Source organism: Gymnoscopelus microlampas (assembly GCF_963454915.1).
Source record: "Gymnoscopelus microlampas genome assembly, chromosome: 15".
Classification (NCBI taxonomy): Eukaryota; Metazoa; Chordata; class Actinopteri; order Myctophiformes; family Myctophidae; genus Gymnoscopelus; species Gymnoscopelus microlampas.
In genome coordinates this window covers 28,669,195-28,691,181 of record NC_139952.1, presented here as the reverse complement: position 1 = coordinate 28,691,181, position 21,987 = coordinate 28,669,195, and the positions used below count along the sequence as shown (strand labels likewise).

General features: G+C 41.5%; 2 protein-coding genes across 2 annotated transcripts; both read left to right on the top strand.

The window, feature by feature from the left end:
• Positions 1–10,752: 10,752 nt before the first annotated feature.
• On the top strand, positions 10,753–12,021 carry LOC311061283 (mannose-1-phosphate guanylyltransferase regulatory subunit alpha-A-like; the record flags this gene model as incomplete). The annotated part of the gene is made up of 1 exon (XM_084079840.1): positions 10,753–12,021. The coding sequence occupies one exon, from the start codon at positions 10,753–10,755 to the stop codon at positions 12,019–12,021; it is 1,269 nt and encodes a 422-aa protein (XP_083935966.1).
• A 9,374-nt stretch (positions 12,022–21,395) lies between these two features.
• Positions 21,396–21,749, top strand: LOC311061162 (gamma-aminobutyric acid receptor-associated protein-like 2; the record flags this gene model as incomplete). Its single annotated transcript, XM_084079720.1, has 1 exon — positions 21,396–21,749. One exon carries the CDS (start codon positions 21,396–21,398, stop codon positions 21,747–21,749), a length of 354 nt encoding a protein of 117 aa, XP_083935846.1.
• Between the last annotated feature and the right edge of the window lie 238 nt (positions 21,750–21,987).

The window sequence follows — 21,987 nt, the reverse complement described above, 5'->3', positions numbered from 1 at the left end:
ACAATCTGCACATGCATAATATGAAAGACAGGTTTGACAGAAGGAAGATAAGTGCTACTAACAGTAACAGCTCAAAGTCAATGAAAAAAAGCTGTTTCCTAACACTATGACACATCTAGGTGAGAAGCTTAGCCTCTGAGGAAGACATGAGAATGATGTGTTTGAGATCAGTGGTGTGGCGTCTCCTTAATGGAAAATGGCAAACAAAACACATGCAGCAATGTGATGGTAGATTGGCTTTTTAGAGTCCCATCTAATGCACGGGGCATCTTTCATTGCACCTTCCTGTGAAGACTGGTTCAAGGGCAACCTGGCAATTGAACAGCGAGTACAGCACTACGTTCCAGATGAAGACCTCCATTTTGTTGATAACCGAGTTACAGGCACAATTTGCGGGTGTCAATTCTGTTTGAAACGAAACGCGACAAAAATATAAATAACACCATCACCTCGCAGTTGATTTATAATGTAGCCTATCATGTCATGATGGGAACAGAGCAAAGAAGACCCTATAAGAAAAAGCAGGGAAATCCAGATGCTGACACCTTACAGTACATCTCACCATGGAGGGAAAAGTTGTTATCTGTTGTTCTACTAACTTAACCTGGAACACATTGGGAAATGTTACTGTATGTCAAATATTCACATTTCCTCACAATTGTAGGTGATGATTGGTTCTTGGTTTATGTATGTATTAGTTATTATTGTCTCCGCCAGGCCGAAGGCATGGCGAGAGAGTATGTTTTACCCTCCGTCCGTCCGTGTGTCCGTGTGTCCGTGTGTGTGTCCTGTCTGTGTGTTAGCAGCTAATCTCTGGCACCGTTGGCCCGGCCGCTGCGAAACTGTGCACACACACTCCCTGGATGCCAATTCAGAACCTCTGCCTCAAAGTTTTCACATGGGCCTGTTATAGCGCCACCTGGAGGCTGATTTGTGCAAAACCCATTTTTTTACATTACTCCTACAGATTTTATCCAAACGTCATGCAAATCGGTACACAGTATCTCTACAGTCATGTGATCAACACAGATCTGTCCGATTTCCCATATTCCATCCTCATTGGCTAAGGTTCGCTTCCAAAATTTGCAGGATTGGTCCGTTTTGAACGAAATGCCTCAAATCCTGAACGCAGCTTGCGATTTCCGTGAAATTTCACAAACACATTCCCACTAGGCCAAGGAAGAAATGCCACCCTTTTTCACATTGGCCTGTTATAGCGCCACCATTAGGTCTAATTTAGCAAAACACATTTTTGGAACAAAATGCCTCAAATCATGAATTCAGTGTCCGATTGAAGAATAAATGGCACCCTTTTCACATTGGCCTATTATAGCGCCACCAGGAGGCCACAATATCGTACCTGACCTGGCGGAGACCTGTGCTCCGAGGAGCACTTTCTCTAGTTAGTATATTGGTTTACTTATGTATTACTTTATTATTAGATCACTATTTTTATGCATTTGGTGTATTATGTGTATTATGATGTATTATCTTGTGTCCTTGCTTACTGTAAATCGCTCTGGATTAAGAGTGTCTGCTAAATGCCTAAACTATAAACTGTAAACTGTAAGTTGAACAATATGATTTGGGGTTAAAAAGCAACACAGTTGCCCTTTAAGGTCATTTTACATAGGGTAGGTAAGGCTTTGTACATACATTTGTAACTAAGATTTCAAGAGATGTTAATATTATGAGAGGGTTCTTTGTTTTTAATAGACTGAGGGTCATTAACAACTTTGTGGTCCCCCAGAGAGCATAAACATTCCCCCCCAAACCAACCTCCCAATCCAGTGTTTTGTATTAGAGGGAAAAACAGAAAAGAAAAGTAGCCCATTTCTCTTTTCCTTTGTTATTTTTTTCTTCACTCTGTCTTTATGTTTCTGAAAATGATCGAGGCACTTGGTTAAAGTGTAGCAATGTTTCTGCATTAGGAACAGCCTCTGAGGGGGGGTTGCCAGATTGCTAGGAACTTCAAAGTGTGTTTGACATGTACACTTGGGAGGCCCACATTGCGAGTCAGTATGTCTGATCGCTGAGACCTTGGGATGAATCTGGAAAGCCCCCTGTGTGACTCCATTAACATTCAAAGGAGCCAGCTCATTGCTACCTCATATACATGCCTGATCTTTTGAATCAAATGTGTGTCATCAGTAGATTACAATGCAGTGGCTGATATTGGCCGTATACTAGCTATACATGTCAGTGTCTCTATTCTGGCCATGTCATAATACTAGTAGTAGGTATTGGGTGAACATTCAGTTGTTAAACAGCTGTGTTGTGACATATTGTGATCTTGTAGATCTGCTATTTTCACATAAGAGATATAGAGGTTAAAAAGGAGGGGATCCTGGGCAATGAAGTATAAAGGGTTTAAGTAGAGATAAGGAAGGTGGAGGATTTTAAGTACTCAACATTCCAAAGCAATGGAGAGTGTGGAAAAGAGGTGAAGAAACATGTGCAAGTACAGTAGGTTAGAACGGGTGGATAAAAGTGTCAGGTGTGATGATGTGTGATAGGAAAGTATGAGCAAGAATGAAAGGCCTGGACAGCAAGGCAGATGATGCCATCTCATTCTTATTGAAGAAAACCCTGGAGAGTAACATGGAGAAGCGGAACACGGTTTACTCATCTTCCAGAGGGAGAAGGAGATCCTTATTGACCTCAGATGCAAAGCAGACGGCCCTTGAATCCTTATCATCTCCCCTGGTCAGTGGAACCAAGGGTGGCACCACTTGCAGAGTAAGAGTATGACAATGGGGAGGTCCTGTAGGAGTGTGTAACGGTTCTAATCATCTTTTCATTTGGTAGTGAATCGTCGGGGTGACGCTTCACTTGTGGGGGGGGGGGGGGGGGGGGGGGGCTAGGCTAGAATGTAGTACTCCCGGGCCTAGAGGGAGGCAGAGATGAAGTGATGTCATAAGTGACACAGGTATTTAAGGCCTTTCTGAACAGGCAGGTAGCAGATCACTAAATTGTGGGTCCTCACATCACACTAGTAGTGTGTTGTGAGAGGGAGTGTTTGGGTGCAGCTGCTGACCTGGTTATCGGTATGCCTGTTTGCCCAAATTGACACTTAATAGCCCGCGGACCCCCATTTCAAAAGATATGCCAGGGACCCCCATAAGAGACATTTTTTTACGGCTCTAGCAGTGATTCTCAACCATTTTAATTTCAAGGACCCGTTTGACATGCATTAGGGCTACAGACCCCCATTTAATGGCATTTCTATCACTTGGACCGCAATTTATATTGTAAAATCTATGTCAATTTAACTCTGAGAGTGTACAAATGGAACCAAATGGACACCAAATGGGGTCCATTTGGTTCTATTTGTACACTCTTAGAGTTACAGACCCATAAGGGTCCATTTGGTGGCTAATCTATCATTTAGCTGGGGACCCCCTGGAACTCCCTCAAGGACCGCTGGGGGTCCCCGGACCCCACTTTGAGAACCAATGGCCTATTGTATTACCTGTGACATATATTACATTCCCTGCTAGTTGAATCCCTCTTAACATTTTAAACCATTTTCGATATGCAAATAAATACAAGTTCCATTTTGTAAACCTTTTCTATGATAAAATAATTGCTATTTTTGTACCCTACATTTTGGTCCGTCTTGCATTTATTAGCGGGGTAACATAACTAAAATTAAACTGACTCAAACGAAGATGACAATTGTGGGAATGTGTGCGCTTGACATTAATCTAGTGTTCTCACTGTTAAAAATAATCCCCACTACACCCCTGCATGGAGGGGACCATTAGGCATCAACTGGAGAACACCAAGGGGCATTCAAGCCTGCAGAGAAGCAGCAACAGTACGGGAGAACATGTGAGACTGGCTAGCAAAGAGATTCAGACGTGCACAGAGACATACAAAATTACATTTGAAGCATGTGACGAAGTAGCATAGAGGGTCAATAATCAAAAGAAAATGAGTCCAAGCCAAGGCCGAAACAAGTTGGCATATTGTTTACCTGTTCAGTTATGAAATTGGTGATTTCCCCCCCCCCCCTCTTTTTTAGCGGTGCCAACCGCTCTATATCTGACTTTGTCCGTGTGTCCGTGTGTCCGGGTGTCCGTGTGTCTGTCCGGACACAGCCGGACATTCTTATTGGCTGGGCTATAAACAAATATTGATGACAACATCAAAACGGGGCTCATCAAAGGCACCGCTTCCTTCACACAGGGTGTGATTTTTTTTTTTAACCTTTCAAATACCGGTAGCGCTTTAGGCTCGTTTCCTTTTGATTATGGATAGATAAAGATTCCCCTTTTTGGACCAAAGGTCCCTGTATCCTCTTTTATAAATTTTGCATGTCAAATGAGAGACATTCTCAGACAGTGCATTGTCTGAAACACCGCACAGAGTGGATGCGGAATGAATCTTTGGATTTCCTGATCCCCATGTTTGTATTCAAAATATGTTTTGTTGTTGTCCATGTCTTGTCAACTGAACGTCTAACAAACGCCTTCTTACCCCATTAATCCTTCTTAAACCTATTTATTTTTCATTTTGGGGGTGTGAACCAAAGAGCTGTTTGGAAATGTCTTTAAGGAATTAAGACAGCAGAAGACAGCATTACAACAAAAAAGCTGCTCTACACAGCAAAATCCAACACTCTTGAGTTAAAAAGGATTTTTCTGTTTACCTGCTCTAAAGTCTTAGTTCCGTTCTTGGAAGGTAGGATTTACATGAGAGCTGATGCTGCTGACTGGAATCACCCTTGGTGTCTCATGGTTCTAACAGCATTAGTGTGGATTGGGCAGTGGCATGGTTGTCCATAATATGTTTGGACCAGTGTGTCAACGTAATTGCCTTCTGACTAATGAGATCTGAAACACCACACTGCGGCAGTGCAAGTTGAAGGGGAGAGGGATAGTCTGGATGTGCAGTTTAGTGCACATTCATCTACATGCCTTCCAAATGTACATTGTGCAGCTTATTTTTCATCAAAATATTGGATGATACATGCAGGTCTCCGTAAAACAATGCTTAAAATAAAAGCATATTCTGATGCTGAACAAATAAAAGTTGTAATTTGCTTTATAAGATTTCAGGCCTCCTGTAGCGTCTTAAAATCCATCAATTTTGTAAATTCCCATCGAAAGAAGGCGTCATGTCACTGCCGCCGTTTTTTCCTTTCTCCTTTGTACATAGTGTTTTGTATCTGTTGATGATGACATGTATTATTGTGTTAATCTTTTATGCTATGTTGATGAATTGAATACATCGGACCACAATGGAAACAAGTCCCCAGGACTTTTTTGTGTTATCCTTTTAGCCTTACAGTCTGACTGTACCATGCACATGTTGTTTACATTTCTGTTGAATAAAGAATTCAATCAAAAAACTCCCAGCTCAGTAACAAGGCATTACTGAAACAAACCTTGGAATGGCCCTAAAGGAGGCTACACTGTGCTGCTAGTTAAAACAGTCTTCCAGTCATTCCAAGGCCATACCTCCTGAGATACTTTCATCGTGATCATGCCCATTAGGGCTAATTGGATTATTTCTACTCTGTTTATCCCTTAATCAGGGAATCACACAGAAAGATAGGCATACAGACAGACAAGCAGATCGACAAGCACACAGGCACAACGTGAGACAAACTGTTATGCCCCAGTCTAGGGGTGCCTGAGACACAACATGAATATGTTCCCGCCTTCCCCAACTCCCAAGTAGCCACACAAACAAATGGTTGGAGTGCAAAAATATAACAATGGTTTATTTATAAATATATAAAGTAATAACAAAAGTGTAACATAACCTTGGGTCATAACATAAGGGTGTAGAACTCACTGAGGAACTAAAGTAACAAACCAAAAGAACTAACAGAAAAATAATATATCTTACCTATCAAAAGAACAAAGAATACAATAGCTTACCTTCCTATCATAAACAATAAGCAAAAGAAACAATCACCTCAGGATCAACTTATATCAACTGAAAATAACTTGGGTCAAATCATAGAAATCATAAAGAACAAAACATAAGGTGTGGTGGCCAGTTGGAAGCGGAGGAAGACGGGCTCCTGCCCCTGCGTGCTGCACTGAGCTCTATGCTCCTCTTATATATAGGGAGCCTCCACCCTATTTTCCACTTGGAAGGCAGCACTGCTGTGAGCTCCCCACCAATCACTGCAGGCCTGGAAGAGCGCCCCACCAATCGTCTTCTGGGAATGGCACACCTGTTTTGCATACACACACACATCTCCTCTCTGGCACACACTTCCACACTAGGACCAACTCATAATAATAACCTCCAATACGACCCCAGTCGTAACACAAACTAAGAGACAGGGTACAAACTGACAGGCAGGCAGGCAGGCAGGCAGGCAAGCAGACAAACCGTAACTAGAACGCTCGTCCCAAAACACAGTCGCCCCCATTTTTTTCCAGACTGCTAACCCGGTTCTTGTATTATTGTATTTGTTTTATTGAGGATAAGGTTAGGAATAGGTTAGGAATAAGCTTAGGTTTTGGCATAGTTTTACAGAGTTTACATTTAGGAATAAGGTTGGGTTTAGGCATAGTTTTACAGAGGTTACATTTAGGAATACGCTTAGGTTTAGGCATAGTTTTACTGAGGTTACGTTTAGGAATACCTGGTGGCGACAGTTCCGAGGTCACGGATTTGACCCGGGCAAGCATGTTTTGGGGCGAGCGTTCTTGTATTCAGACAATCATGTGGCTTGACACAACACAAGGCGGCTAAACAGGTCAAAAGGGAGACTGGAGGACCGGGGAGTAGACAGACAGACAAAGAGACTATAGCAGACAGACTGGCAGACAAACAGACAGACAGACAGACAGACAGACACACTGGGAGAGTGGCCAATGGGCTAGATGGCTCGAAGGGCAGGACGCCCCAGAGCTGAACAGAGGGTCCCGGGGAGAGTCAGGGCCCGTGTGTGAGTCAGGGACGGAAACCGACTACTGTTGATGACTCGTGGCAGTTCAGAATGTTCAGATGAGGTGTCAGCTGGGAAAGCTGACACGGGTTCAGGGGCAGGTCGATGACAGCAGGGCAGGTTGGCATTGGCTGACAGTGCAGGCGGGGCGACTTTTCAAATGAGAAGTCTTAACAAGAGCTTGTGTGAGTAAATAATAACTACATTGGGTCGATTGGAACGTATCTTCTCCCCCCCCCACCCATTTCCTTAAAAGTAACGGGTTTTGGTTACATTTTGCACACTCACAGAGTTAAATGAACACTGAGGATTTGAGCGCGTATAGTGACTAGTTGTTCCCTAAGCCTGTTCAGAATCAGAAGACGCAATGATATTCTGGACCTAACAACTAGTCCATCTGTGTTGAGCATCATCATCATCATCTCCTCTGGTCCACGTACTGGCTGCAGATGGAGATACATTCACAGGTCTGACTGAGGCACTGACTGTGTGGAGACTAGAGATTCTATGGCGAGCTCAGACACAATCACTACAAGCAACTTAAAGTTTCCTTTATGGCTTCAGTATCTCACTTAATCACTTAAAAACCTACAGGACGTTTCGTATGACGAATCATGAAAATAGCCGAGCTTGTGGATCAAAGATTTTTTTTATTTTTTATTTTTTTATGGTAAAAATATATTTATATTTTTTGAAATTGTGTTTTTGTTAAACATTTTGGAAATGTTTGGAAGATTTTGAGGAAACTTTCATGCTATATACATTATATAGCTTTTTAAAAAATAGCCTATATAACAGCCCTATAATAGTTGCGTGTGCAACTTCTACAATCCTTAGGGGTAATTTAACTCTGAGATGTACTGTACATTTTGAACATTTTCAGAATTTAAAATGGATAAATTAACACTTAGGATTTTATTGTCAACTCTCTGTAAGGAGTCATAATTACAGAAGCATCTTCATTGCAAATAGTCACAGCTATAACATTAGTGCCCCCTGGTGGGCAATCTGTAACCTACCATTAATCAATGGTAGGTTCCAGATTGCAAACCAGCAGCAGGTGTGAGTGTTTCTTCAACAACGCCAGATAAAAGTAGCTGCGGCCCGCAAGCAACTTTAACGCTGTTGTATGATTATAGCTGCTGAAATAAACTTGCCATTTGGATCATTCATTGTTGACAAACGAACAGAACATGGATGTTGTTTGAAAAAGTATTATTTATTTCTTGTGTGACCAGACCCAGCACAGGCTGACTTGGAACTTAAAGGGATGGATCACTACAAATCAATACAAAGTCATTCTGAGTCCTGATAACAGTGAGTGTTTAGGGCACATACCTCAAACGCCTGACAGCGAATCCTTGGTTCTATTCCCGGCCGGCTGGACCATTTGCTGCATGTCGCTCCCCTGCTCTGTGTTTTCTGTTCTTAATAAACAAAACAAAAAGTTATTCTGTGATCACTTTTATGCTATGATGAAACATTTCTATCCTGATGGGAGTGGAATCTGGTAGAATGACAATGCCACCATCTACAGGCCATGAGGTGTCACTGAATGGTTTGATGAGTATGAAAATTATGTGAATCATATTCTATGACCTTTTGCAGTGACCAGATCTCAACCCAATTGGAAGCCTATATGGCATATTTTGGACTAACATGTTGAGCCCCTTGGCGCTCTCCACCACCATCAAAACACCAAATGAGGGAATATTTTGGTTTGAATGATGTTCCATCTCTCCAGTAGTGTTCTAGACTTAAAGAATCTAGGCCAAAGTGCATTGAAGTTGCTCTGGCAGCTCGTGGTGGCCTAACACCTTACTAAGACATTCACATTTTATGTTGGTTTTTCATTTAATTTCTCACACGTCTGATAGAATGTATGTCCCAGGATGTCAATATGGCATTAAAGGCAGGTGGTATGAATCCATCTTCAAACTATGCTCACACCTGAGAAAATCTGGAGGAAAGCTTTCTTACTACATGCCACGGTCAAATACACTGTTTTGAGTGATTACATTCTCGTGAAAAAGACAAATTCATAACCAAGGTTCAGAGAGGATGTAGCTTTGATTTCCTGAACACGATGCAGAAGTTGCAGTGAGTGACGTTTAGATTACTGTAATTTCTTCAAAGCATTTATTCTTTGTCACTTTTTTACACAACTGTAAAGGATTAGGAAAAATGCAGATAAAACTGGTAATAAGTATCCTTATATTATTTCAGTTGTGGCTGCATTCCAGACACATCTATGTTAGTCGGAAGATGGCAGGATACAGGTTAGATTAAAAGAGTAACCAAAAAAATGCCTTATTTTCTATCAATTACACACCTCATGAAGCCTTGAAAAACTGTAAGACCTGTGTCGCTGTGCGCTATTTGATCCAGGCATGTCTTTTTTTTAGCCATTAATCTTTTACCCCCTTTTTCTCAATTAATTCCTCCCCACACACATTTCTGTGTTGTCACTGCTGTCGTATCCCACTGACTCACAGGAGAACCCACCTGGACACCCTGCTCCCAACCAACACTCCCTGCTGACAGGTGCCGCCCAAGCCCGTAGGAATACATGCAGTGACAAATATCACCCACCCGGCTTCCCTCCCCCGAACACTGTCCATGGTGCTGAAACTCTCATATCAGGGAGAATTTAGGAGGGTGAGACTGCATTTGAAAGCTTAGTTTGGAGAAGAAGGAGACTCTGCAAGAAACTCTGAAAGAGTGGGAGAAGAAGGTGGATGAATGGGAGGCCATTGAGGAAGAGAAGGTGGAGATAATGGAGGAATGGGATCTCTCAAGACCCCCCCCCCCCTCCTCTCCTTTTGCTGTGACCTTGCCGTGGTGGAGAGGCTTAGCGATTCAGTGACCCTGGGTCCTATGCTGGTGGAGGTTGATCTTGACAGGTTTAACCACACCATTTTGATCACAGGAGAGAGTCCAAACTAACTACAGCAAAATCTCTTTCTTTACAATAATGCCAGTAGTTAATTTAGTGGAAATGAGACACAATATGCACAAAAAGATGCTATAATCTGGTATATAATACTATGGTATACGAGTAGAACATTCACAAAATCTACACAAATGCAATTAATTAACAATACATACACATTCTATACACTCTAGCCGCCCGGGACGCTACAATAAATAAAAAGAAATTGGACACTGAAATAAATTGTTTATACATGGAGCACTTGTTCAGGTTCAAATGCAGCTTATTTTGCAATAATAATAGCATTCCACTATGCATTGTACAGTAGGTGGTCCAAGATCCAAGAATCTGCAAATGTGTGGAGTAAGAGAGAATCAAACAAAAATCTATTTGTACAAATAGTAACTGAAAAACGTTTTAAAAAAGTAACTATTTCCCTGCATACAAATACAATGCAACATAACTTGGGTACTGTAGTTATTTGTAACTGTTTCTCAATAATCCCAAATGGGGAAGGTTTCATAAAGGATTTCCCAGCCTGACTTGTGCAGAAAATAGCTTTGATCATTTCAACAGTGCACAGTGTTAGATATCCTATCCTATCCTATATCAAACTGCCATCAGTATGACCCAGTATAGTAGGCCTATGACCCTGAGGACAGCAGGATACTTTCAGGTATTATGGAAAATGTTTTGTTGAGTGAGAACATCTAAGCCAGTTTGCAGGTGCCAGCCAATCCATGTAGACCAGGGTGCAGATTACTAATTTGGGTAGTGACGTCACTCAGCTTATATAAGTAAAGACCTGCGGAGTAAAATATTAGACATTTGTACTTTTCCTATTAAGGCGCTTCTGATGAAGCAACAGATGAGTTTACTGTCACTGTCATATTTGTAAATGAACATGTGGAAGGCAGTGATTTTAATTGGAGGTCCCCACAAAGGCACAAGATTTAGGCCGCTGTCATTTGAAGTTCCCAAACCCTTGTTTCCACTAGCCGGAGTGCCAATGCTCCAACATCACATTGAAGCATGTGCCAAGGTACCAAATATGAAGGAGATCTTGCTTATCGGCTTTTATCAACCAAATGAAGAACTGACCAGGTTCCTTACAAATGCACAGCAGGAATTCAAAATCTCCATTAGATATTTGCAAGAGTACGCTGCCTTGGGCACCGGAGGGGGCATCTATCACTTCAGAGATCAAATTCTCTCAGGCAGTCCAGAGGATTTCTTTGTCATGAATGTTGACATCTGTTCAGAGTTTCCTTTGCCAGAGATGCTCAACTTTCAAAAGGAACACGGAGAAGCTGGCAGCTTTGTTATCCTGGGGACAACAGCAAACAGAAAGCAGTCTATGAATTACGGCTGTATTGTTGAAAACCAAGAAACAAACGAGGTCTTGCATTATGTGGAGAAGCCAAGCACGTTCGTGAGTGACCTCATCAACTGTGGAATCTACCTGTTTACCCCAGACATCTTCCAGCACATCGGTGCCATCTTCCAGAAGAATCAACACAACATTTTGTTAGAGGAGCCCTCTAACTGCCGGCACCGGGCTGAAGCCATCCGGCTGGAACAAGACGTTTTCCCTGCCCTGGCAGGACAGGGCAAGCTCTACGTTTACAAAACCATCAGCTTCTGGAGCCAGATCAAGACTGCCGGCTCTGCAATTTATGCCAGCCGTCTGTACCTCAACCAGTACCATACAATTCACCCCAAAAGACTGGCCTCAAACGAAGGGAGCGGGCCCGAAATAAGTGGTAACGTCTATATTCATCCTACAGCCAATATAGACCCCACTGCTGTGTTGGGTCCCAATGTCTCCATAGGCACCAGAGTAACTATTGGTGCTGGAGTTAGAGTGCGAGAATCCATCATCCTGCATGGTGCAACTCTACAGGATCACAGCTGTGTTTTGAATTGCATTGTGGGATGGGATAGCACCATTGGCAAGTGGGCGAGAGTGGAGGGAACTCCAAGCAATCCCAACCCCAATGACCCCTATGCAAAGATTGACAGTGAGACCCTGTTTAGAGAAGGGAAACTCACACCTTCAATTACTGTTCTGGGATGTAACGTGGCCATCCCTGCCGAGGTGATTATTCTCAACTCCATCGTCCTTCCGCACAAAGACCTCAACTGCAGCTTCAAAAACCAAATTATTCTCTAGTTCAGTTATTCCCATACAGTGTGCTCCCATACAAATGGTGTTCCTCACTTCCGTGGGATTTTGAGTGCAGTATTATTGCAATATTAACCTTTTTTTTTTTTGTATATTAATTTTTATTGGGTTTTTTATAAGACAAGACAAAACAAGACAAACAAACACCAGACTATAATGTGTAAGCATGAGTAATTAACCTATCTTAATGAGGTAATATATATAGGCAGAGTACAACAGACCACAGTATGCAGTTGGACACATCAACACTCGAGCTTAGAAAAAAAAACAAAAACAGAGCAATCACACTGAGTCGAGGTGGGACACGACAGGACCCCATATATATTCGAATGTTGCCAGACTGTCCTGTTTGTTGCAACGAAGCCTCTCCAGGTGTATCAACGATATGAATTCATTAAGCCATCTGGTGAAGCAAGGAGCGGTGGCGTTTTTCCACTCTGTCAGGATAATTCTTTTTGCAACCAGTGTGCCCAGCATAAGAGTCTGCTGGACAGAGTACGGCAGGTCAAGAGAGACTTCAGAGCAACCGAACAGGGCAGTTAGTGCGTCAGGTGCGATGTAAAAACCATATACTCTACTGTACCATGAAAAAATGTTTTGCCAAAATAAAACAATCCTTGGGCAAGACCAAAAAGTGTGACCCTTGGAGATGTTGCATCTATCACAAGTATCGGAAACAGTTGGATACATTTTATTCATCTTGACCTTAGAATAATGTAATCTGTGCATGACCTTGAACTGGACAAGCTGCAACCTGGCATTGACTGTGCTCAAATGAATCCTTTTCAACCCCTCGCTCCAGATCTCATTAGTCAGTTCAACACCAATATCAGCCTCCCATGAGGTCTTGATATGAGTTGTTGATGGAATAGCTAACTTGGAGAACAGTGAGACAAATTTGGATATTAAGTGTTTAGAGTTTGGATGGTGTTTCATTAAAGCATAAAAACAGTGTTCCTGAGGTATATTTTCAAAATTATTGAAATGATTTTGAACAAAATGTCTAACTTGTAAATAACGAAAAAAATGGGCATGTGGAAGAGAAAATGCTTCTTTCAGCTCTGTAAATGATGCAAAATGGTTATTAATATATAGGTCAGAAAAATATATCAGGCCCTTTTCCTTCCAACATGAAAAAGCTGTATCTGACTGAGATGGAATAAAATTATGATTAGAACAAATGGGAGAGTGTACTGACAGATCGGGAACTGAGAGCACTCGTTTTACCTGCTTCAGAATTTTGAGTGAATTTGTCAGAACAAAATTGTCTCCAACTAGGTGTGCGGGATACTCCTTAGAGGAGAACAAGAGAGCTGAAAGTGAGCTATTCTTCACTGCGTGAGATTCGAACTGGAGCCATTTGGGAGCATCAGAGGGAGTTTGGGGAAGCTGATCTTGCCAGTAAATTAAAACCCTGAGATTGGTTGCCCAATAATAATGTTGGAATACAGGGAGGGAGAAACCCCCCAGTAACTTAGATTTTTGTAAATGACTCTTTGAGATACGGTTGGTTTTGTACCCCCAAATAAAAGACATTATTATAGAATCAATCTTTTTAAAGAATGACAATGAGAGCTTGATTGGAATGTTCTGAAATAAATACATAAATCTGGGAAGGGAAACCATCTTAATTGCGTTCACACGCCCTATCATAGATAGCGGCAGCGATCTCCAATACTCGATGTCTGACTTGAGTTTATCCAATTGAGGGGAGAAATTATATTTAAACAGGGACTTTGGATTCAAAGGAATAGATAAGCCCAGGTATGTAAACTGTTCTGTTGCAATTTTAAAAGGTAGAGCATCAAGATAAGTCCGATCCAGATTGTCTGTAAGAGGGATAAATGCGCTCTTTTGCCAGTTAATAGAATATCCAGACAGCTTACCAAAACATTTAATTAATGAAAGAAGCGGAGGGAGGGATGAGGATGGATCCATCATAAAGATTAATAAATCATCGGCGTAAAGCGACAATTTACATTCCACGTTGCCTACCTTGATTCCTTTGATGTCAAGCTGCTTTCTAATACTTATAGCGAGCGGTTCAAGCATTAAATTAAACAATAACGAGCTCGTACAACAGCCCTGCCTCGTACCGCGTTGGAGCTTGAAAGATGTTGATTTATTGCCGTTAGTCAGAACGGAGGAGGTAGGGGAGGCATAAAGCATCTTGACCAATTTCAAAAATGAATCACCAAAACCATAGTGCCTTAATGTGGCATGCATATATCTCCAATCGATCTGATCAAAGGCACGCTCCGCGTCAAGAGATATAACTACGGGGGTAACCGCCCAACTCACTCCAAATCCAACTCACTCCAAATCGCGCCCAACTCACTCCAGCCATCTCCCTCCACAGCAGAGCCCAACTCACTCCACACACTTGCCCAACTCCCTCCACACACTTGGCCAACTCACTCCACAAATTTAATTTGCACAACTCACTCCACAAATTATTATTGAGGAAGACATTTGTGCTTAAGTACAATATTGAGGAATTAAGTACAATATTGAGGAATTTGTTACTTTTAACTCTATTCTGTTTTAGGCTTGGTTAAAGTTTTAACTGTCTCTACAAAACAGTACAATATTGAGGAATTAAGTACAATATTGAGGAATTTGTTGGCATGAAATGGGGGAAAAACACACACACACACACACACACTATAATATTATAATTCATAGCTGCAAAGTAACTAGTAAAACAAATGCATTTAGTGGAGTAAAAAAACAATATGTGGATCCAATATGTAGTGGAGTAGAGGTAAAACCATTGGAAGTTGGGAATACTCAAATAACGCACAAATACCCAACATTGTACATAAGTACAGTACTTAAGTTAATGTACTTAGTTACTTTACACCACTGACACATTGAACCAATATTACACTGGTGACATTGCATGGAGTGAGTTGGGTTTGGTCCTGGAGTGAGTTGGGTTTGGTCCTGGAGTGAGTTGGGTTTGGTCCTGGAGTGAGTTGGGCGAGCCCTGGAGTGAGTTGGGCGAATATTTCTTAAGTCTTCATGGAGTGAGTTGGATTTGGAGTGAGTTGGGTGGTATTCACTACGGGTTTGTCATTTGGTTCATATTTAGCGTACATTATATTAAATAGTCTACGAGTATTAAAAAAGGAGAATCTGCCAGACATAAACCCATTTTGATCAGGGTGTATAAGAGATGGCATGTGTCTCGCAAGCCTATTTGATAGGATCTTTGCGACCACTTTCTGATCAAAATTTAAAAGGCTAAGTGGTCTATAGGCTGATGGATCCATTTCATCCTTCCCTTTTTTAGGTAACAAACAAATATTGGCTTCATAAAATGACTGTGGGAAAATATTGCTATCGATAGAGTGTTTAACCATTCTGAGTAGCAAGGGGGCAACAAGATCACTATAAGCTTTAAAAAACTCAGCGCAGAATCCATCGGGACCAGCCGCCTTACCACTTGCGAGAGTTTTAATCGCCTCGTTAACTTCATTAATGGTAAAATCAGAGTCAAGGTCAGCCTTGGCTATTTCATTTATTTTAGGTAGATCAACAGAGACCAAGAATGATTCAATCTCGTCGTCAGTTGCATTATAATTAGCTCTGTATAACTTTTCGAAATGATCTCTAAAATAATCATTTATGTCTTGAGGATTGGTTAATAGTTCTCCGGAGGAGGATTTGAGTTTAAGGATGGATCTACTTGCCTGTTCACCCCGTAGCTGTCTGGCCAACAGTTTACCTGGCTTGTCGCTCAGTTCAAACTGTTTTTGTCTCAGTTTAAGTATCTGTTTGTTAACCTGGTCACTCAGAATGGTATTATATTCATATTTCAATCTCATAACAGAATACAGATCATTCATTAACAAGGATGATGTGTATAACCTCTCAGCATCAGAAAGTTGCAACTCGATTTCAGCTAGGCGTCTGCGCCTTTCTTTTTTTTTAGAGGCTTCATATGCAATGATTTTACCTCGCACCACGACCTTGAGTGATTCCCACAAAATAGAGTCAGAAACATCACCGTTATCGTTAAATAATAAAAAATCATTAATGGCTGCTTTCATGTATACATTGAAATTACTATCCTGCAGTAGCAGAGAATTAAAGCGCCAAGAAAAAAAGGCTTTGGGAAGGGACCATTTAAAAGACATGGTGAGAGGACTATGATCGGAAATTAAGATTCCCTGATATTTTGTATTTATAACATTTGATATTAACTTGGAATCAATTAGAAAGAAATCGATACGTGCATGTGATTTATGAGCATGTGAGAAAAACGAATATTCTTTATCGGTAGGGTGCTGTATTCTCCATATATCAACTAGATTAAAAGAGTTAATCAAGTTGTTCATGGTGCATGCAGATTTACTAGGTGGAGAAGGACGAGTTGACAAACGATCGAGATGACCATCCAAAATAATATTGTAGTCACCCCCAATAATCAAATTAGTAGAGTTCGGATCCGGTAATAAATTGAATACCCTCCGGAAAAACTCCGGATCGTCAGTATTGGGACCATAAATATTGACACAAGTGATAGGTATATTATTGATTTTACCAGAGACTATCAGATATCTACCGTTAGGATCTTTGATAAGAGAGGATAATTGAAAGGGTACACATTTTCTAAATAAAATAGCAACACCTCGAGCTTTGGAAGAAAAAGTAGATTGATAAACCTCAGAAAACCAATTTGCCTTGAGTCTAGTTTGGTCAGAAGGGTTGATGTGCGTCTCTTGTAAGAAAATAATATCAGCAGATAGTGATTTTAAGTAAGAAAAAACCTTCCCTCTCTTGACTTGACTTCCCAAGCCATTTACATTCCATGTGACAAAAGTTAATGTTCCAATATCAATACTGTTATTAGTCGTACTCATAGCGCCCTCTTAGGACAAATGTAACACATGATAGGCATAAGGTTACCCGTTCTGAATGATAAATGAATGCAGTCTGGTACACATAACATAAACCCCCAACCCTCCCCCAACCCACCTAAAAGCCAAACAATTTGGCAGTGCCCCTGCCCCCATAATCTAATCGAAACAACTAGGCAGTCGTATGGGTCTCTTAAACCCATCAGAGCTCAATAATTTCAGTAGGCCTAGTGCTCAGTGAGAAGGAAAAAATAAATGAATCAACCAAATATAGTTTGCGATTAGTCACCCTTACTATATGCAATGATAATATCAACATAAAATAATAATAATAATAATAATAATAATAAATAAAATAGATAATGAATAAACAGCCACTAACCCAAAATAGTGCATTCCGTTTTTATTTATATAACACCCTCTTAGTGTGATACCAAATCATTAATACAAGGAGAACAAACAAAAAGAAAAGGGAGAGGAGAAAAAGAGGAAAAAGAAAAGCAAATAACGAAAAGAAAACAATAAGAAGAAATGTTTAGCCGCTAGGTTAGCGTATATCACATCTTGCGGTTCTGTAGCTTTTACCAACCACGATTGGAGAATCAGTCAGACTCAGATGCAGTCAAAGTGTCGGCAAAGGACTTGGCTTCGACGGGATCGATGAAAGTAGTGGTCTTCCCTTTGTGCTCGACTTGTAACTTTGCAGGGAAACGGAGAGATGTTTTCACATTGGCGTCGCGGAGAATCTTGATGACAGGACTGAAGGCTTGGCGTTGTTTAAGTACCTCAGGAGAGTAATCCGGGAAGATGTGCAGTCTGGTACCGTTGTAGAAGAGCTGGCCTTTCTCCCTGCTCAGACGTAGAATCAGCTCCTTGTCTTGATAGCGGTGAATCTTGGCGATCAGTACCCGGGGACGCTGGCCTGCAGCCGCTGCTGCGGGGATGCGGTGGGCAACGTCCACCTCGACTGGCCTAGCGAAAGCCTCCGGGCCAAAAAGTGAACCGATCAATTCAGTCATAAAGGCCGTGGGGTGACCCTTTTCCAGGCCTTCAGGGACCCCCACGACCCTCAAATTCAGGCGCCTGGAGTGCCCCTCCATGATGATCACCTTTCTGGAGAGATGTTCATTAGCTGCCTTCAGATCTTGACAGGCCTTCTCTAATGCATCCAGGCGGGTGGCTTGGTCAGATAGGCCGGTGGCAATGCCGTCCACCTTCTTCGCTGCCGCTGTTTGTTCCTTCTTCACAAGTTTGAGAGAGTTTTCAAGAGAGTCCAAACGCGTGGTTATAGATTCCATAGAATCTTCAATTAACTCTCTCAAATCCTTGCCCTGTTTCTCAATCGCAGCCAGTATAGCTACCGACGCAGCATCAGAACTCATCTTGACGTTTGTATTGTCCACGCCGGGTATGGCGTCGTCAGTTTGTTTGTTCTGTGCCTTCGTCGTTTTTATGTTTAGTCTGGTATTAGGTTTAGGACCCATCAAAAGCAAGATAGGTATCAGACGCCGTTAGATAGCCTCACAGTAATGAACCACAAGATTAAGGGTGATTAAAAGCTATAAAATGAACTTCTCACGAGCGGAGCCTACTGCACACACGTCTACTCCATACGCTGCCGGAAGTTCTTATCAATATTGCAATATTAACCTTTAACCTTTTTTTTGCCAGACCCAGAGGGTCGGCCTACATGAGGCTTTGTCTGTCCCTCTCTCGTCCATATATGGGGATAATTGTCTGTCCCTCTTTCGTCCATATGTGGGGATAATTGTCTGTCCCTCTTTCGTCCATATATGGGGATGTCGGAATTGAATTTCTCTTTTCCTCTGCACACACGTCAAGCGAAGTCCGGCCATTCAGATTTCAACCACTAGGGGTCTGGCAGTAACAGGTCTCCTGGTCCTAGTTCAGATGCAAGTCTTGTCTCGGTGCTTGTCGCTCCTAAAAGAAGCAAGTAGACTTTTTGATACATATACTGTGCCAGTGGTTAAAACGTTTCAGCCGTAGTGGGCTAAAACATTTCCCCTGTCTTATTTAATTTTCATGATAATGTGGTGATAAAGGGAGCTGAACCCTAACCCTAAGGCAAGCGGAGAACATAGGGATGACACTGTGATAAACCTGTTGTCACTGGTTGTTGAACTTTTCATGGAGCCATATTGACATGAAATGGTAAACACAGGTGTTTATCCTCCTATATTTTTCCAATGCTCTGTAGTGGTATGTACACATTAGTGTAGCAGAGCCTTTCCAGTGAGCCAACATGCACCATAGCAGCACCCTGGCTGTTTGACCTGGAACCATGGAACACAACCTTAATCATCACCTGTTTACCCTAATATTTCTTGTCAAAATGGCTGCTCTGAAAAAAGTCTGTTGTCAACTATGCTCTAATGATATTAGCTATGTAAATCTTAGTCTATTGTAACACTGTAGGCTTGAGTATGAAGTGATTTCAAATGTTGTTACAGTACGAAAAGAAAGAAAGTCAACAGCGCAGGATTGTGCACCAGTTCCACCACACACTGAAAACAGATCATCAAGTACACAACAGGAGTGTGGCAACACTGGCGTGCAGGCTGGAAGGTGCAGATCTAACTTGACACTGGTAGGTACATACATGAGGTGACAGCTTCAGCTACACACAGTTATGTAAAAGCCTTGAGTACTGCCCAGTTGTTTGGTCATCCGCTAAGAAGAAAGACGTACAGAAATTGCAAACAGCTCAAAACAAAGCTGCCAGATTAGCTCTCCAGTGCTCCAAGCGCACACATGTGGTAGAAATGCACAGAAATCTATCATGGCTTACTGTTGAGAATTGATTACATTCACGCACTCTCACCTTTTTCAGAAATGTTTTAACTGACCAAAAACCCCAGTATTTCTTTGACCAGGTAGGATACAGAAGAGATGAACATACCCATATGACTAGACAAGCCAGTTCAGGTGATATGGTAACACCAAGAATAGATATTCTCAAAGCTTCTACTATCTATAGAGCTGTAATAGGATGGAACTCATTGCCTAAGTACATAATTAATACAAACACAAAATTCACCTTTAAGAAAAAGTTAAAAGAACATCTGATGAAAACATGCCTGTAGACGCACAAAGTTTAATGTGTAATAAGTGATTTTGTTTTATTTTAAATTTACTATTAATTGTCAATTATGTGTAGAAGTGCAGTAGCCTAGTCATTTCACTTAAAGAGGTGGTGCCATGGTTTTGCACTTTTTCTGTTTTTCATGTGTCTATGAGGTTGATAGAACTTCATTAAGCCCCCCGGTGGTGGTTTTATGTTGTTTTATGTCTTCTCTGATTATTTGGAGTTTCTTCCTGGAGGCTGAAATCTTGAGGGTCAAACGTGCCAATAGAGAAACAGCCCTTTAGTGACATCACAGAGCCCCCAAAAAACAGGAGGAGGGACTAGGACAGGTGGGTGGTGCTAAGGTGGTGGAGGAGGTGCTAAGGTGAGAACCAGGCATACTTAATGAACTGGAGGCATGTCCACATAAACATTTTTTTTTAAACAATTTCTGTACACTTTTTTTTTTTGAAAAAAATCCTTACATAATAATAATACCTTATGATCAGGTTTTAGGGTTGAAAAATATCATGGCACTCCATCTTTAATTGTCATCTGGGATGGCCTAATGATTTGTCACACACCACTTTGGTAGCCTACTAAACTTAAAGGGATAGTTCACCCAAATATTTTTTTTTTCTATTGGTCACCCCATGGAGACTTGAATTCATGGATATTTTTTTGTTTTTGTTGCATTCCTAAGCCAATAATTTGATGACCGGCAGCGGTTCCGGTAGGAGACGCAAAGAGTCTCCTTTGTGCCTCCTACCGGTCCGCTGGTCATCAAATTATTGGCTTAGGAATGCGACAAAAACTAAAAAATATCCATAAAAATACTCCTCCCCCAATGCGCAACATTGAGAGCCCTGATGTCACAACATTTGGAGTGACGCCCACTGCACTCTGGTTGGTTGGGGAGATGAAAGGTTGACTCCCACGTCCTATGCCAGGAATGTCAACAGCCTGGTCCAGGCTCTTATTTTTGAGAAAAACGTGAAGGAAAATAAAAGCCTGGAGATCGAGGCTAAGGTGGGTGTGACATTGTACCAACTAGTGCTGTACCGTTATCCAAGCCCTCGGGACCGGCAGAGCTTTTCGAAGCAGACTCCCCCAAAAAGTCCTGAAATTATATATATAATAATAATATATATCCGTACCTGTTATCAGAGTACTTTGAGGCCAGCCTACAGTACAGTATATGATGTCTGTATGACTTCAGTATTAAAATATCACAATACTGATGTCATAGTATTGACATCAAAGACAGATAGTGACATCACACATCGTATATAAGAGAAAGCCTGCTCATTCTTCGCACACATAGGTAATTCTTCAACAAACCTAAGTTGTTGATGACTTGTTTAATGTTAATTTAATCTTTCCGAACTGTTTACCTTATCTGATCAGCAATCATGAAAGGGACATTCAAAGAGGAACATTCCCTGGAACATCGGTGTAAAGAGTCAGCCAAAATGCGTGACAAGTGCCCTGATAGGATTCCGGTTATTATGGAGAAGGTGTCACAGATGGTGGACATTGATCTTGATAAGAGGAAGTACCTGGTTCCCCCTGACATCACAGTGGCTCAGTTCCTCATGATATTCAGAAAACGCATCCAACTGCTTCCCGAGAAGGCCATATTCTTGTTTGTTAACAAGATAGTGCCTCAGTCAAGCATGACAATGGGACAACTGTATGAGAACGAGAAGGACGAGGACAACTTTTTATATGTGGCGTTCAGCGGGGAGAACACCTTTGGTCTTTAAATGCCATGATTGTAATCTGCATTTCCTCACATGGAGTCACATGGCTGCCCAGTATTTTTGTACTGCGGTATTGCTACTTTTACCTAAGTGATGTACTCCCATGACTGGGACACTCATGAGTGCCTTAGCAGCCAATCAGCATATCTCTGCTGTCGGGCAGAAACCAGCTAACTCCAAAATGTTACTTTTTCAGGAAATGAAAAAACAAAATATATATTTTTTAGGAAATTAAGAAAAC